This window comes from Chlorocebus sabaeus, chromosome 8 (genome assembly GCF_047675955.1).
Source record: "Chlorocebus sabaeus isolate Y175 chromosome 8, mChlSab1.0.hap1, whole genome shotgun sequence".
Classification (NCBI taxonomy): Eukaryota; Metazoa; Chordata; class Mammalia; order Primates; family Cercopithecidae; genus Chlorocebus; species Chlorocebus sabaeus.
This window is the reverse complement of record NC_132911.1, coordinates 11924397-11942834: the sequence shown is the minus strand read 5'-3', so window position 1 is coordinate 11942834 and position 18438 is coordinate 11924397. Positions and strand designations below refer to the sequence as shown.

The 18438-nt window shown below is 39.8% G+C and overlaps 1 protein-coding gene across 2 annotated transcripts in view; it reads left to right on the top strand.

Moving 5' to 3' along the window:
• LONRF1 (LON peptidase N-terminal domain and ring finger 1) overlaps positions 1-9625 on the top strand; it is a 33525-nt gene extending 23900 nt beyond the window's left edge. For both annotated transcript variants that reach the window (XM_007961695.3, XM_007961694.3), the window contains exons 9-12: positions 2218-2376; positions 2487-2649; positions 5713-5865; positions 8291-9625. In XM_007961695.3, the coding sequence (XP_007959886.1) occupies positions 2218-2376; positions 2487-2649; positions 5713-5865; positions 8291-8449 (634 nt within the window). In that variant the 3' untranslated portion in view covers positions 8450-9625. The remainder of the gene's footprint in view (positions 1-2217; positions 2377-2486; positions 2650-5712; positions 5866-8290) is intronic.
• The last annotated feature ends 8813 nt before the right edge of the window (positions 9626-18438 follow it).

Here is an 18438-nt window from a genome sequence, read left to right as displayed (position 1 = left end):
AAGCAGTATTTTAGGCGGAGGAGGAATTTCCTACAGTGCCATCAGGCAGTGGAATGGGAAATAGAGAGGGGGCGCCGGTGACAGTGACATTGGTGGTGATGGCAGCTCTCATGTGTCATGGTAGGGCGAGAGGAAGGTTGAGGGTCAGTAACCTAGATTGGCAGGGGATTTTCTGTCACATGGAGGCCCGGAAGGGGCTTTCCAAACTTTGAGATCTGAGATTGAAATTGGAAGAGAGGTGTTCAGGGCCAAATCCTCACTTAATGAAGATACTGACTGGGAGCACAACTGAGTTGGTGTCGGGAGGGTGAAAATCTCAGAGGTAACTTTGGGATTTGGTAATTCAGACCACTCCGCAGAGAACACAGCAGCTGATGGAGCTGGGTAGGCAGGGCAAGGCATTGCTCGTTGTCTCTTTTCTGTTTTTCTTTCCCATTTTTCTCCCTTTCTTTTCCCTAAAAGTCTTTCCCTCTGACCAGTCACTTGGGTCTCTTTAAATTTTATTCACGGGTTTTAAATTTCTTTACTCTATGTCTTTTACTCTCTTTTAATTGAACACACTAAAAAGCAAAATTATAATTTTTGTATGCTGTTTTATTCATTTAACAACTTTTTGTTTCCATTACTTTTCAAAATATAAATTGAACATTTTGTATGTCACTTTCTAACAAAAGCTGTGCTTGTAGACTCTCCTTTTTCAACATGTGTCCATCAGATGCCTTCAGTGAGCCAGGGGCCCTCCGTAGAAGAAAGATCACCACTCTTTTCTTTATAGAAATAGATATTGATTTGTCTTCTTACAGAATTGGTATTTTATTGTGTGATTTACAGAATACTCTGATGTGACAATCATGAACCTTTCTGATCCATGCTGAAGCATCTAGATTTAAGAAAGCTGCAGTTTTACTTCTGAAAATTTAAACACAGTGACACAACCAGCCCGCCCACAGAGGAGTGGTAGACTCAAAGGACAGAGGAGGGAGTCACACACAGAGAGCTGCGTGTTGGAGAGAAGAGAAGCGTCAGGGTGTCCAGCTGCTTACTAATGGGGCTGTTTTTTAAAACACATATTTTAAACATGTTTCATCTTATGTTTATATAAGTAATTGATGGTCATTTTGAAAAAAACTCAAAAATACAAATGAGCATTTAAAAAAAAAGCCATAATCTGCAACCCAAAGGGAATCAACTGTTGGCATTTTTGGCATACGTATTTCCAAACTTGAATGCAGTATGTATAAACAGGCTTTAAACAAAGGTGGGATCATGTTATTCATGATCTATATCTAAAACCTGTTCCTCTCATTGATATAAGCATTTCTTCTAATTCAGTTCATACACATCATCTTTTAATGGAAACATAGTATTCTGTTTTACCGATGTACCATAATTGATCTTACTAGTCTCCTCTTTATGCTTCTACATTTTGGTTACTACCTACATTGCTACAGTGAACATTCATGTAGCACTTGTCCACTCATGTCTGAAAAGAAGCTGGTTGGTTCCAAGAACATGAACATTTCCTGCCAACAACATAAGGTTTCTGCTGTCTGTAGCCATGTCTTTAGTGTGCCTGTGCTGTTTCAGACTGCCCCCATGCTGCCAGTTTTCCCATATCTCAGACAGGACTGGGCATTGCCTTTATCCTTCTCTTTCTTTCTACCAATCTGGCAATGAAAAATGTTATACCATTTTAATTACTTGGAAAAAATGTTATCTCATCAGAATATGTTTTCTGATCTTGCGTTTGAAAATACTTTAATGCCTAAGAATTTTTAATTATTTGCTTTTTGTCTGTTGTGGGAGTTCACTTTTTCTTACTGTTATCTAAGAGTAACTATGAGTGTTTGGATAAAAGATATTTATTGTCATATGTTATAAATATTTAAACAGATTTTAATATAAAATATTACTTATAATAAATTGATTCATAAAGATACTTAGCTCTGTAAGATAATCTGGTGTCTTAAAATTCAATTTACTCTTATAAGTAAGAGGATCACAGCCGATTTTTAGTATTAATATTTCATCAGTGTGAGCTTAATGAACGGGGTGCTGATTCTTGTTCTTGCCAAGAATAAAAACCACCTTATTTAGAACTTACTCTTTTTTTGTTTTACATGAGTTCATTACTGTTATAAACCTCACTCATTTTTTGTGTGTGTTTGGTAATATTTTTCTTGTATGAACTCAATAATTAAACTGTTTTTCCCTCAGCTTGACCAAGAATGTTCCAATATTTGTTTGCACTATGGCCTACCCCACTGTGCCTTGCCCTCTCCATGTATTTGAGCCAAGATATAGATTGATGATTCGAAGAAGTATACAGACTGGAACCAAACAGTTTGGCATGTGTGTCAGTGATACACAAAATAGGTATGCTTTTTGTGAACTAAAATATTTGTATTTATGTTAGACCTCTCAATATGGATGAGAACTTGCATGTTTATGTTTCAACTTTGTTCCTAATCAAGGTTTTCTTTTAGTTTTGCAGATTATGGTTGTATGTTACAAATTAGAAATGTGCATTTCTTACCTGATGGAAGGTCTGTGGTTGATACAGTTGGAGGAAAGCGGTTTAGGGTTTTAAAAAGAGGAATGAAAGATGGATATTGCACTGCCGACATTGAATATCTGGAAGATGTTAAGGTATTTTAAAATGTGCTTTGCCAGCATACTTTAGTGTATCCTGTTCCAGGGATTGGTACAGGCATGCAGGCTATTTTCTAGGCGCATGAACCAGTTCTTCTTATCAGAGAGCCTTACCACTGTTGAGAATGCGCTCCAAGTTACCTTTTTCGTATCTTGCTCTGCAATTGTTGCACATGCTAAGAGAACTTGGAAGACTAGAACATAGATTCTTTTTATTTCTACAGGCTTAACAACCAGCCCAGTGCCCTAGAATGTATGTGTATATGTACACATGTGCATGTGTGTATACACATGATAGATACTTAATAGTGGTTAAGTTGAACTTCCAGCCAATCTAAGTTTTGAAAGGTTTACATTTCTGCCCTGTTTTATTGAATGTATTAGTAGTTGAAGCTGATGGAATTAGTAGATTGAAACTTCATGTAAATGTAAACACATCAAGTCTTGTAAGAATTGTTTTATATACTAAGATTGTTCTTGTGCCTAAGATAACCTTAATTATAAAATAGAGTTGAATGCTGTGTGAAGACCCTGGGGCAGACATAGAAAGCACTGTCAGTGTACATGTTGGTGATATCTTAGCAGGGTAGCGGTTTTGTGATGTCTTTCTAGAATAGGGTTAATGTGGCCCTTTTGATGTTTGCAATACCCAGTTTACCTACTGCAGTTAGTTTAGGAACCAGAAAAATGACTTATGATGCTATAAATACCAAATTGAAGGCAATTTCTTTTGGAAAGGCATTATAAAAACAGATCTTATACCGTCACGTGTTCATTGATCTGTTTAGGCCCTTCATTTCAGTCAACATTTATTGGATATTGGCATTAGGTATTTTCACAAACATTAACTCATAGAATTTTCACAACTCTATGAAATAGTAGATGAGGAAAGTATAATTCAGAGGTGTTAATTAAATTGCCTAAGATCCTATAATGTAACAAAAATGATTAAAGCAAACTCTCTGACTCAGGCTCTGAGCTTTATCATTATGCCATTTGGCTCTCTGCTGATAAACCTGATTAGTCTGACGTTGGCTGTCCTATCTTATTATAAAAATGCATTGGGGTACTTTGCCCTGTGCAGTTGGCCAAAAGTATTGTGTGAGTTGAAATTTTGAGTTGATTGGTCTAATCTGTGCCAACAAACCTTAAGCATACTTGATTAATGGAATCACTTGCTAAAGGTTCTCCTTTGTAAAGTTAATAACCCTATTTCAGTTTCATGTAGAATTATGTCTTCACATATTGGATTTGATGACAAAATCACTTGAGTATATGGCTAAATTACATGACTATATGTATTAATACTTATAAACGTGTAGGCAATGGAATCACATTCTAAAAGTATCACAGATTTGATATTTATAAACTTTTATAAATTTTTTTATAAAATTTTTTAAATAAATAATTATAAATTATTTATAAACTTGAGTCCTCTTTGTGGTCCTCGGAATGTCCAGTAATTTTTCCTCCTCATAATGTCTTCATCTATATAATGATTTTCTTATCCATTCTGGAAAACCTTCTCAGATTTGTTTTTTATAGCAAATTTTCCTCTTCTTATAATAATTCTGTTTTCTGTGACTTCTAATGAAATTTTAAATTCTGTTAAAATTATCACAGTAAAGTACTTTGACTTTAAAAGCTTGCTTTTAAAATGGAGCTGGCCAAAAAGCAGGCAGAGACTTTAAAAGCATCTCTGCCTGCTTTTTGGCCAGCTCTGTTTGTCATCACAGACTCTTATAATTGTTATCATTCTTTGTTTACTAGAGCCTGTCATTTGTTTTCTTGAATTTTGTGAGGGTGCAGAGCAGATGCTTTAAAAAAAAAAAAAAATTGAACAAGTCATAAGTTTTGTTTCTTGCTCCTGTCAGTGTATGTTAGCAACGGCCCGAATCTTGTGTAGTCATTTCAGGACCACAGTTCTTCAATTGTGTGGCTTATAAAAGTTTATTTTTATTGTGATAAAATATACCATTTTAACCATCTTTAAGTGCACACTTCAGTGGCATTAAGTATAGTCACATTGTTATGCAAAAAGCAGATGCTCTTTAAACTTTAGTTTTAATTTTCATTTCAAATCTTTCCAAAGTAAAAAGTATGCTTTTTAGTCTCTGGTGTGCTGTAGTCTTATTTTTATGTTTCAAAATGTTTTCGGAGTCCCTTTGTTGTTTTTATATGAGTCATCCTTGAAGTATGAAAGGCTGAGTCAGGCCTGGTATTTTTTCAGATGAGTTTGTGCATATGAGACAGAGCAGGACCTGGCACGTAGCAAGTGGGATGTAAGTGTGCATTAAAGAAATCAATATAAGATGGATGAGTTAAACTTAGATATTCCCACCTGTGTTCTCTGAGACTACCCTTCTATCTCAGGCTGGAAGCCTGATGCAATTAATTTTACATTTGCAGTTTGGTGACCCAGTAGTCTAAAGAATACACTGAGGGGTTCCAGAGGTAGCCATAGCCTTGGGCATTTCCAGCAGAAGTTCATCATTGTGTAACTGACTCTCTGACATACTGGCTTTATATGCTAACTTATTTGTTGTAGCTTTTTGCTTGTGTTTGTGTTTTGACCCAGTTCCCTAGTAAAAGATGTAACTGTGCGGGGACTCCTCCTGTTACTACTTTCTGTCATGTCATCTACACCCTAACCACTCATCTTTTCTTTTTTGTAGCAACTATCATCCACTTTTTTGTGCCACTGCTTTCAAAAGCCATTGATCCATAAAGACAAAAGGAATTCCAAATTAGTGTAGACCTTTGAACCAAAACGTACTCTCCGTCTTATTCCTCCCACTTGGGGGCTCTTAGTAGGGTTCTGCAATGTTGCACTGCTAAGTCAGCAAGGTTAGGCATAGGTCAGGCCTTGCTGTCTGTCTTTAGTCTGGTCAGCCCCATATGAGACAGAAATATGTAGTATAGCATAGGAATAATACTCTTTGGGAGGTTAGCACTGAAACAGATATTGCCCTGTTCTTCTGATGCCTTTTTCCATTTGTGTCAGTTGGCATATGGATGGGGGATTAGACACAGAAGTCTTACTGACTATTGTATTTCTAGGTTGAGGATGAAGATGAGATTAAGAATCTCAGAGAGCTTCATGATTTGGTTTACTCTCAAGCCTGCAGCTGGTTTCAGAATTTAAGAGACAGATTTCGAAGCCAAATTCTTCAGCACTTTGGATCAATGCCCGAGAGGGAAGAAAACCTTCAGGTATGGTGGCTTTTCTCTTCTAACAAAAGTCACTTTTTTGTAAACCCAAATTTGCAAACTTCTACATTTGTTTTTTCACTGTCCTTTCTGCACTACATTTTCTTTGACTACCCCCTCCCCTGCACCGGCCCCACCTGGTTTAGAATCATGAGTGTTCTAGAGCAGTGGTATCCACTACATTCTGTACAGGTAGAGGCTGGGAACAGGTGTCAGCTGAGATGCCTGTAGCAGGGAGTGCCAGAGAGGGAGCAAGGCCTTAGGATTTTTAGGAGGGTAGGAAATTAAAAATCGGATGTTACTATCTAGAAACTGTGACTGTGAGACAACTAACCATGCCTTCAAGCCCATTGCCTGTTGCTGTTATTCTTTGACAGCAGCGAGACTTACCATTTTCTATACATTCAAAGCATCTTTTCTCACCTTTCTTTGTATCTCCCAACATTTGACCCTACCACTTCATTTTTGTCTCTTCGTGTTTAATACCTCACTCCTCATGAAACTTATTCTTTTAATCTTGCTGGTACTTAGGGTTTACACTTAAGCTTAGTCTAATGAATGTGTATCTGGCACTTTCTGTGCAAGCAAAACTGCAGGAGGCATAAAAGAAGGGTCTGGTTCCTGGAAAATCTGATCATAGACTCACTGAAGCACTTCGTTTTAGGCATAAGCATTTTGAATTGAATTAAACGTTTTTGATCAGAAGGTGATAGACTTTACAAAGGAATGGCTGTCAGTAAATATGTGAAGATGGAGAGATAATAGATCTCATTGTAATGCACATTGCCTCATTCCCGTTTTCAAGGGTTGGTCTATGTCTGTCTGAATCCCAAGTGAATCCTTCACCTCAACTTGAAACACCAACAGTAGGCCATCTCCAAATTTCGTATTCATTCTGTTTAGCATATTATCAGTTGCCATCTATTTGTTTTAACTGATTACTTGAATCTGATTAAACATTATAGAAATAGGCTTTGATAAGAACAACATTGACTAAGAAATTTTAAATAACAAAACAGCTTATAGAAAAATTCAATGTAACTTTCCCATCACCTTCACCACCCTTGCCTTTGATTACCCTGCCCTCTATCACTGCTTTCTGATAGCGATGTTGTGTGAGTTAGGATTCGGGCAGGAAAGCAAAAGCAACCACTCTTCATCTTTCCGGAATGAAGGGTTTAATGCAGGATGTAGACTTGATATAGTGGTTGGGAGAGCTGTGGAGTGAAGGTCAGGGTGTCACCTACAGAAGTCAGGGAATCTGCCAGCAGAGATCCTGCATCAGAAACAGCCAACAGGGTGCTTCTGAAGAACTAGCGGGGAAGTGGCTATCATTCTTCAGAATCCCAGCGAGTCCCCACCACTAGCTCAGTCTGCAGCAGTGGAGGAAGGGGTTTCCAGGAGCTCTCTGGAAAGTTCCTGCCCACACCTTGCAACAATCTTCAGAGGATAATGACTTCTCTTCCAGCTTCCACGCCCCACAAGAGTGTCTTTCATCGGCCAACTCTAACCTGGAACCCTATGGCAGAGGGAATTCTGGGAGACAGGTTCTGACGTCTCTGGAATGCAGCTGAGGAGGTAGCGATGCCTAGCTGACAGCAGACAATACGCAGATAGAGAAACCAAATCTGAATCTAGAGGGGCCTACTGAGATCAGCACTGATGCCAAAGCTCCTTTTGTCATTCTGAAGCTTTACATTTTAAGTCCGATAAAATAGCAGTTCAAGGTTCACTGAACTTGGCTTACAAATCGTTTTATGGAAATTTCTAGTTTTTTCAATAGCTAGTAGCCCTTACAACATCACTGGGACCTTTTTACTGGAGATATGTTTCTTTTTTGAACAAAAATGGAAGCTGGGGCCTTTTTCTTCTATCTTTCCAAGGGTTCCCTCATACTTTGAGGAAATTTTAAATCTCAATTAACATTTCTTAATGCTTTAAATATATAGCTCAAGAAAGTGGCTGTCAACTAGGGGCATGTTGCCCCCACAGGATATTTGGCATTATCTGGAGACATTTTGGGCTGTCACAGCTGGGTGGTGGACAGAGACCAGAGATGCTGCTGAATGTACTCTGGTGCATAGGACAGCCACACACAGCAAAGAATTATCTGGTTCAAAGTGTCGGTAGCCTGGGGCGGAGAAGCCTCGCTTTCAGGCAGTGCAATAGGAGGAAAGAGCGCTTGTTGACTATGGCGAGTCAGGTCTAGATTGGAATCTCGGCTCTGCCACGTTAGTCGAGAGATCTTGGACAATTTACATTACATTGCTGAGCTTCAATTTCCCCCATTTTATACTGTGCATATTGGAGATAGCACCTGGTGCACAGTAAAAGTGTTCAATAAATAGTAGTTTTTTGGTAGTTTGCTACTGTTGTTGTTACATAAATCCTTGTTTTATTAACACTATGAACTGTCCATTGTTTTTAGGCAACCCCTAATGGACCCGCATGGTGTTGGTGGCTTCTTGCAGTTCTCCCTGTAGATCCACGATACCAGCTGTCGGTTTTGTCAATGAAGTCTTTGAAAGAACGGTTGACAAAGATACAGCATATACTGACCTATTTTTCTAGAGACCAATCTAAGTAACTGCTTGGATCTCCCTTTAAAGTTACCCTAATCTGGCTGCGTCAATGGCCAGATTGTCCGCTGCCTTTGCACATCTAGTGCTGGTTTCAGAAACGTAATGAAACTTTTCTTTTTCCTTCAACCTCCTGAATCATGTGGTTCTGCAAATGAATACCTTCGACTAGGATTTAGACCACTAAGAACTTGCACAGAAAAACACGCAGTGAATGTGTGTTAAACCTCTACATTGTGAAGTTGCACTATGTACCATACTCTAAAATGAAATAAGAACTCTGAGAGTGTGTGTGTGTGCGCGTGCGTGCGTGTGTGCGTGCGTGCTTGTGGGGGTTGGGTAGTGTGTGTGCATTTTCTCTGGCTTTAAAATTTTAAAACAAACAAAAAAGCCATAGAGAGCAGAACTTGCTGAGGGTCATTTGTTGCCCAAGTTTACAAGAGTAGCGATACAAGTTTTTGGAAATTGAATTTGCCTCAGATATATCTGTCCTAATGCTTATATTTGCACAAGTATGTAAAATATCGTGTTGAGGATCATTCTTTGTTGGAAATACTGCTCTTGCTGAACTGTCTTGACCATTGACTATGACACAGTTTCTTATTTATGTAAATACTTGCATCACAGTGGCCGACAGGCATTGGATGCAGAACCTAGAGCCAGTTTTCAGGAACAATTGTAAACCTGACATGGTACTGTGCATCTATTCATAAAACACTCAAAACTGTGAAAATATGGTTTACATTTAATTGTACATAAAGGTAAATGGAGAACTCAATTCAGTACCAGTTAGTTTGTACATTTTAGGGGGCTTTTCACATTAACTGCCCATTTATGTAATTTATAGTTTGACATGATGTGTTTTTAAAAAAAATGCATAGTATAAACCCATTAAGGATCTGGGAGAAGAGAAGAAGTTTAATATAGAACTAAGCTTGTAAAGTTTGTTTTTGTTTTTAATTCTGGTCTCGGTGCAAATGTTAGTTATGCCTTATTCATATCACAGTTAGATGACCATGCTGCGACATGGTTTATATTCATGCTGCCCTAGAAACTTTTGTAATTATCTGTTGCAAATTTGTGACTGTCCTTATTAACTTTCTTTTATGTAAGTAATTTGTAAAAATTTCTTAAAATTTTTGCTTTTGCTTATTTAATTTTGAATAAAAGCTAAATTCCTAATACTTTTTCTTAAATTGTAGGTCAGTGTTATTAAAAAAAAGTCAGTAGAAGAACCAAACTGCATATGTTAAAGAACAGATGAGTTTTGCTTATGGTTTGGTGGCATTAGATATATGCTGTGGTTTCCAAAAACTTTGGTCATTTTTAATTTTTGAGAAAAAAAGCAATTTATTGAGGATTTAGGCCCTAGAACCATCCCTAAAGCACTATTTTTCAACCTTTTAAAAATCCATGTCCCTTTAGGGTAAGGCTAAAATTCTTACTTTTATGCCTCACCATTTGAGACTTCTCTTGGTGACATAGACTTGACCATTTCTGCCCCCAGTTCCTCAGCTAGGATTTTGCAAATGTCAGTCAATCTTTTTTTTTTTTTTTTTTTTTTTTTTGAGACAAGATCTTGCTCTATTGCCAAGGCTGGAATGCAGTAGCACAGTCATATCTTGCTGTAGCCTCAAACTCCTGGGATCAAGTGATCTTCCTGTCACAGGATCCTTGGGGTGTCACTTTGCCAGCCAGAAACATCTGTGGCCGGTGGTGCCTTCTGCCTATTGATCATGCCCACTGGGCTTGTTCTGGCCACTCAGCCTAGCAGGCTGTGCTTGGCTTTTGCTTCCAGTCCAGATCCCACACCTGCCAAGAGCAAGCCAGGCACGGAGCAGCGAGGGGTGTGTGGGCAAGTGCATGCAGAGTCCAGACACTGCACACAGCCAGGCACACCAGGTGCTGTGTTGGCGCAGGCAGCTTCATGCGAGGCTGCAGCTGGACCAGATGTACCACATGTGGCTTCCACTGCAGGCACCCACATCTGGATAAGGGGAACACTGTGGCACCCGGAAGCTTGGCAGAGCGCCAAAGAGGGTGTCACAGCCCTGGCTTAGGGACCCCTTAGGTCTGGACTCCCCAGATAACTGCAGCTCTTCTCGTCACCCACAATGTGGTGAGTGGTGGGGCGAGGGAGGTGCGTGTTTCAGCCCTGTTTGTGTTACAGTCTTTCAGTTTCACCATTTAGCAGGTCCTGAGTTCTTGCCCTGCATCCAGGAAGAATGAGGTGCACAGACAACTGGAGCATGAGCAAGGCAGAGAGGAGCTTCATTGAGTGATAGAACAGCTCTCAGGAGACCCAAAGTGGGTAGCTCCCTTCTGCAGGCAGGTCATGCTGGTGAGTGTCCAGTTTTCAGTGGAGAGAAGACCCTCATTAGGTAGCTCCTTTCCACAGGCAGGTCATCCCAAAAGTGTCCAGTTCTCAGCAAGGAAGAGACCCGAAGTAGGTAGCTCCTTTCCACAGGCAGGGCTTCCAGAAGAGTCAAGGAGGCCCGCAGTGGGTAGCTTCTTCCTGCAGCTGGTAGTCCTGAGGGTCTGTTTTGAGTCTGAGTGAGTCTAGGGTTTTTATGGGCTCAGAAGCGGAAGTGTGTGCTGATTGGTCCATGGGCGGCCATGGGTGGGTCAGGGGGAAAAAGCACCTTATGTTCTCACTCCAGACAGTGGACTCCACGTGGAACTTGGAGCTCAGGCCCCAGGCTTCAGGCCATCCCTGGCTTGAAGGTCAGGTTTCACCAGGACCCACCCTTTTCCATCCTGCCACCATCAACATGTCATCCACAGCAACCAGGCTGTTCCTACCAAGGGGCACCTGCAGACTTGTGCCAACCTGCTCTCAGTGGCCCCTCGGCCTCCCTCCCCTGCTTGTTGGTGCCCAGAATTCAAAGGGGGCCAAGGTGGTGGGACTGCTGTGTTAGCACCACCTTGCACACGGACACCCAGCCAGGTTGAGATAGCACCTGGGTTCAGCCTCAACTTTGCTCCAGAATTGGAGCAGGTGCCAGGTGTGGGGAGAAGCGGGAGCAGACACTTCGGAGCCTGTGGTGGCAGAGGGGCTTCCAGGAGTGCAGGGATGCCCATGTCTGGAGCCATAGCTGGGTGGCTGCAACTGTGCCCAAGAGTGTGGGGCTCCTGCCCTGCCAACTCAGTAGGGGGTGGGGCTCCCACCTGTTCCCATCCCTACTGGCTCCACGGAGCGTGATGCTTCAGACAGGCCACTGCTGCCATCACTCCTGCCTCAGCCTCCAGAGTATCTGGGACTACAGGTGTACGGCTAATTAAATTTTTTTGTTGTACAGATGAGGTCTTCCTATATTGCTTAGGCTGGTCTCGAACTCCTGGGCTCAAGCAATCCTCCTGCCTCAGCCTCCCAAAGCACTGGGATTACAGACATGCACCACCATGCCCAGCCATAAATCATCTTTTAATATTGAATTAAAATAAAATTATATATTCAGAAATGACTCCCTAGAGGATCAACCCTGTCACAATTATGCCAATTGGGATTGAGAATCTATTCAATGGTTCTGCAGAAAACATCTAAAGAGTGGGCCATTCCATCGAAAGTACCTTGTCAATAGTTTCTAAGGTATTAGATTAAATTTTCTTGTAATAAAAACAGATGCTTGCTTAAAAAATGACTTAGTAATATAAATGAAGAATTTACATATATATAGACACACCCACACTACGTGTATATATGTATATATGCCAATATATTTCCATTAGTGTGTTTGTGTGTGTATATACATGTATATATACACATGTATATATGTTTGTATATGTTTATGCACACACTAATGGAAATATATTAGCCTTATCACTTGATTACTTTTGTGATAAATGATCTGATTATTGTTTATAACTTTTTAAGTTTTTGAAATTTTTTTCTATTGCATCTTTCACACAGCTTTTTTCAAAAAATTGGCAAATATTTTTTCCTTATTACTTTAAGTATCTAAAAGTTCTGTCATCAATTAGTCTGTCATCAAACCAAACTAGTTGCTATCTTTTTTTTGTTTTGTTTTGTTTTTTTTGAGACGGAGTCTTGCTCTGGTCGCCCAGGCTGGAATGCAGTGTCATGATCTCGGCTCACTGCAACCTCCGCCTCCTGGGTTCAAGCAATTCTCCTGCCTCAGCCTCCCAAGTAGCTGGGATTACAGGCACCTGCCACCACGCCTGGCTAATTTTTGTATTTTTAGTAGAGACAGGGTTTCACCATGTTGGCCAGGCTGGTCTCGAACTCCTGACCTCAGGTGATCCACCCACCTTGGCCTCCCAAAGTGCTGGGATTACAGGCGTGAGCCACTGTGCCTGGCCTAGTTGCTATCTTCTTATATGCCTGTCCTACATGTCAAATTCTTCCTTTTTTTCCAGGTGTAACTCAGATGCCTTCACTCAACTAGGAGAAGTCAGAACTTGAGAGCACTTTCCTTGTACTTCACTTATGACACTTAAGGGAGATAAATACATGAAATAAGGGAGAATTAAATACATGAACAGTCTTCTGACTATCATTACTGGTATCTGGCAGTTTAGACAGATTTAAGCTCCAAGACCTAGGCTGACCACTGAACAGAAATGAAGTAAATGCCATTTAAGAAGGGAGATGGGATAAAGATGGTTAGACTGAGCAAATGTCATTGTCTTCTCTTCCTCCCCAAACATCCCTCACCAAAAAGGAAAAAAAAAAAAGACAAAAAAATGAAATAATGGCATGATGCAACCAAAATCTCATCAATTGACCAATGCTTTTGAGGGGTTTCTGAAAGATAGAAACAGGATCTGATATATAAGACCTGAGGAAAGCATGGCTTTGCAGAAATGAGGAGTGTAGGTCAAATGGGAGTAACCACAGGGAAGCCGCAAACCAGGAGTGGGTCTTGGAAAATGCCCTTGTGGAGGCTGCGCTTGAAACAGCTGGATCATGTGACCCTCTCTCCCACTTCGGCTGAGCAGGAGGTGGCAGCAGCAGTGGTTCTCAGGCCAGAGCCCTGACTGTGGGCCTTGGGCCAGAGAATACCCACAAAACCTTCAGTAGCTACAGCTCCCCAATGAGATGAGAGGCCCTTTTGCACAGAGAGCGGGCTCCTGGCCTCCCTCATGTGGCAGCACGAGCCAGCGTTCCACAGGATCAACATGGGCTACCTTTGACTGAACCGATGCCACATGGATGATCCTAGAGGACAGAGGCATTCTCAAAGGACAAAGTAGTGAATCGAATCCGAGAAATTTGAGGAACATCAGCACCCTAAATAAGACAACAAAATAAGCTTAGATTTGAGGATGTTACAATCCCCCAGAAGATCTGGGAATCTAAAAAAATGTTCCTCAGACAACGCCTGTCACCACAGAAGCATTTGATAAAGTTTGCTGAGTCAATGAATGAATCATGAAAATAAACGTGATAGATGAGCTCAGTAGGAGAATGAATGCAGATACAAAATGAATTAATGAGGTGGAGGGTTAAGTTTGGTTCCTTTATAGAACACAATGCAGACAGAGCAAAACTCGAAGTATGAGAGAAAAACTGAGACATGGAGGATAGGTACAAAGTTTTAGCATCTGTCTAACAGAAGTTTCTTAAGGAGAGTAGAAGACAAGTAAATAATACAAGCTAATTTTCTCAGAGCTCAAGACTAATAAAATATTCTCCTTACTTACTTTGGGATCAAGCTCATCCATCCATTTAAAGGGGAAACAATAAGGCAAACTTACACAGACTGGGGACAAATAAAAGAGCAGTAACTCAGTTTGGCATTGATCAGCAATGAAACGACGGGCTCGAGAATATGAATCCAAAGATGTAAATTTTCTTTCCAAGCTAATGCTTAAATGCCAGCATTTTAAAAAGGTTAAACATATTTGATAGATGAGATATTTATGACCCAGCTTCGTAAATGAACTCTGTTGTAGACCTGCCTCCAAATAGCTTTGTGCTGTTCACCAAAATTAAATCTATCCTGAAAGTTGTTGCTGTTGTTCACAATTTAGGATATTGAAAAAAGATACAGGCTTCATTTCAAAAGAACATATGCTTAATTTCAAAATGTGGTAGGCATCGCATTTAACCCTCAGAAAAACCCTGTGAAGTAGGTACTCTGCTTAAACCGATGAGGAAACTGAAATGCAAAGTCATTCAATAATTTGTCAAAGGATCACACAGCTGACAGATGGCAGAACTGACTTTGAACCTATGCAGTCTGGCTTCACCTTATTTTGACATCAAGTTTAAAACCATCTAAGAAATTCAGTGAGTGAAGGGTCTGGAAGACTGATGATTCCCTGACAGCAGGCTTTACATATGAGGGGTGCCTTTCACAGCTGTGGGATTAGAACATGTTTTTAAGCACGTCACCAACATTGTAAGTTGCTCAAGTCAGGGTTAGCCCTATATTTTTAGTAACAGTATAAATTGATTATCTTTTTAGAAGGAATATTTCCAAATATGAATCAAGGATCATTAAACTATTCATACTCTAACTCAATTCGCTATTGGAGGAATTACCTTGGGGACATATTTTTTTAAAGATCCACATGCATGATGATATTCTTTACAATGTCTCTAGAAAGCAAAAACTTGGAAAAATCTAATGCCCACCATAGGTAACAAATAGAAGAAACTCAAATGAGTATTGTGCAGTCATTAAAAATAAGAGAGACTAATGTATGAAAACATATAATTCAAAATCGTGGTTATACTGTGATTGTATGTATACAGTTAAAGATTGGAAGATAATATGCAAAAATGAAATCAGTAAGATTAACAAGTATTGTGTTTTTCTGTAGAAATCATCTGTTTTCCTGTAGGGAAAGCTAGCCATCTAGGGCTAATCTGCTCAGTCTATAACCACACTACACTTGGGTCTTAACATCTGCGATTGTGACTGCATCATTGTGCCTTTATGAACAGTAAGGTTACATGGATAAATTCTGCTATATTTGAGGTTCATAAAAACTTGAAGTTCTAAAACTGGAAACAGTAAAACAGTAAAGAATGGTTAAGTAGGTATATACCTTTAAAAATACCCTCAGTTTTTACTATCGTCCTTTCCCTGTCTAATAATGGAACCACAAAGAAAAGTCAATACGAAAACCTATTATAACAATAAGAATATTAAACCATAGGAATCAGAATATTCTTAAAGTTAACATTGTTTTATATAATTGGTATGATGTAAAAAATAAAAAGAACTGACTTCATAAGGCTGGCAGTTTTACAAACAAACTACCATCATAGACTTCAGTGTGTTCTTTCTCTAAGTACCTATATTTTCAGTGACTGCAAGCATCAGAAGGGATAGTAAAAGAACAAAATTTAAATCCTGGCTCCCTTACTAACTAGCTGTTAGGGCTTGGGTAAGTTTTCATACATATGAACCTCAGTTTCATCTTCTTCAAAATGGAGATTAGAGATAATGTATATAAAATATGCAACAGAATAGTAGATACACAAATGAGAAATGGCCATTACTATGACTAAATCTGTAACAATGAACCTCTTAAAGTGGACTCCTATGGAATCATTAAGCAAGTGTACTCAGGAAGGGCAAGGATACAGAGGTGCTTAAAAGTAGAAAAGTTCTATGCTATACAATCTGGAATTTTTAAAAACCTCTACATTAAAAAAGAAAAGAAAAGAAAATTCAACCTGACATTGCCGAGTGACACTCTATTCTCTTTAGCCATTTGATTTGGCATTCATTGGGTAAATCTTTGATTTGTCCTGAAAGAAGAAAGCTAGGGAAAACGCAATCGTTATTACATAGTGTAGTCAAAATTCTTCTTTGTAAGACAAATGTGGGAATTGTCATTGCTTTCAGGGATTTGCTGCAATTCTTTAAATTATTAATGTGGCAATGATTAAAGCTTTGTCCATGAGTTGAACTAAGAGAAGTGAAGAAATTTGAGGCATGAATTCAGGCTTACTTTCCATTTATGTAACTTCTGCTGTCTTAGAAATCTCTACTCTGGATGTAAAGTAACAACTACCGCCTTCCTCAATCAGAGTTAGACTACAAAGCTGAATGTATTACTATACTTTCCCTTGGTTCCAGAAGCCATCGCTGCTATCAGCTATCAAGAATTTCATCTGGCCAGGCGCGGTGGCTCATGCCTGTAATCCCAGCACTTTGGGAGGCTGAGGCAGGCGGATCACCTGAGGTCAGGAGTTCCAGACCAACTTGGCCAACATGGTGAAACCCTGTCTCTACTAAAATTACAGAATTAGCCAGGCATGGTGGTAGGCGCCTGTAATTCCAGCTACTTGGGAGGCTGAGGCAGGAGAATTGCTGAACCCGGGAGGCGGAGGCTGCAGTGAGCCGAGAGCGTGCCATCGCACTCCAGCCTGGGCAAAAAGCGCCAAACTCCGTTCCCCCCAAAAAAGAATTTCATCCAGGTCTGCATGGAGCCTAAGGAAGGAATCTGTGGATTCCAGATGCTTGCATAAGGCTTAGCTGTAGTCACCCACTCTGCTTTCCTAGTTATGCAAGAGATATTTACTCATTCACATTGCCCAAACCCTGTACTGGGGTCCCTGGGAAAATTAAAGGTATAAGTTAGAACCAGATTCTCAAAGTGTTTACTTTCTAGGGGTAGGGAAAATGTTTGCAAAACTCTTCCAACTTTGAATGTTCTCATTAAGAAGATAAGTACATTTGTGCCTTCCATAATAACCTAAACAATAAGGATTTCCAAATCTATAATTCCAACTCAGATCTTTCTCCTGAAGACCAGAGCCACATATGTACATTACCTCTAAATAGATCCAGTTGAATGTTTCACACATCCCTTAAACTTAACGTAGCTAAAAACACATGGGCTCAAAACATGTTCACTTTCCTGGATCAATAGAAACTCTGTCATTACATTTCACCATTTTCTCTCATTTCCTCACCATCAGGTCAATTTTCTTCCTAAATCTCTTGACCCTGCCATTTGCTCTCCATTATCTATTTCCTAGTCTTAAGGTAGATGGATGATCTACCAATGGGACAGGTGTGCCCTGGAAACATTCCAAGCTTTCGGAGGGATAGGTGGACGTGTAATTTAATTTCTATATGTAATGTCTCCTAAAATTGGTCTGCTTGAGAAATAACCTGTGATGGAAGGAAAGGTACCCAAGCTCACTTTCCCTCTTAAAATAGGTCTTCTTTCAAAGGAACTGTATATATCCCATCTATTTGCAATCCTATGAAACTTTCAAGCCATCACATAAAGGAACGATTTGAAATATTGATGTTGGTGTTGAGAAAGTGAATTACTCTAATAACTGGATTTTAAAAATTATTTGCAAATCAGGTGATTTCTAATTCTGTGCTTTCCCCAGAATTGAAAGAGGCCTGACTTGTCAATCTATGGGTCATTAAAAATTATACTTAGTGATGTAACTCCGTGATTTTTGGCATGTAACTCAGAAGGAGTACAAAGAGTTTGTTGTCATTATTATATTAAAACTTCTTCCATTTCCATATACTTATGCTTGAACTACTCATAAGTATTCTTAATGCTTAAATCTTTAAAAATGAGCCAGGCAGGGTGGCTCACACATGTAATCCCAGCACTTTGGGAGGCCAAGGTGGGCGGATCACCTGCGATCAGGAGTTTGAGACCAGCCTGACCAACATGGCAAAATCCCATCTCTACTAAAAATACAAAAATTAGCCAGGAGTGGTGGCAGGCACCTATAATTCCAGCTACTCCGAAGGCTGAGGCAGGAGAATTGCTTGAACTGGGAGGTGGAGGTTGCAGTGAGCTGAGATCATGCCACTGTACTCCAGCCTGGGCAACAGAGCTAGACTCTGTCTCAAAAAATAATAAATAAATAAATAAGAAATACAATTACGAAGTTGCTAATGAATCTTGTATCATCCAGTCAATACATAAACAATATTTATCCCGGGATACATGAACTAATTGGAAAAAAGTCCTCCATCACTTTCATTAGCAAATGCTCTACTAATAACTGTTTACTTTTTATGTCTCAGTTATCAAAATT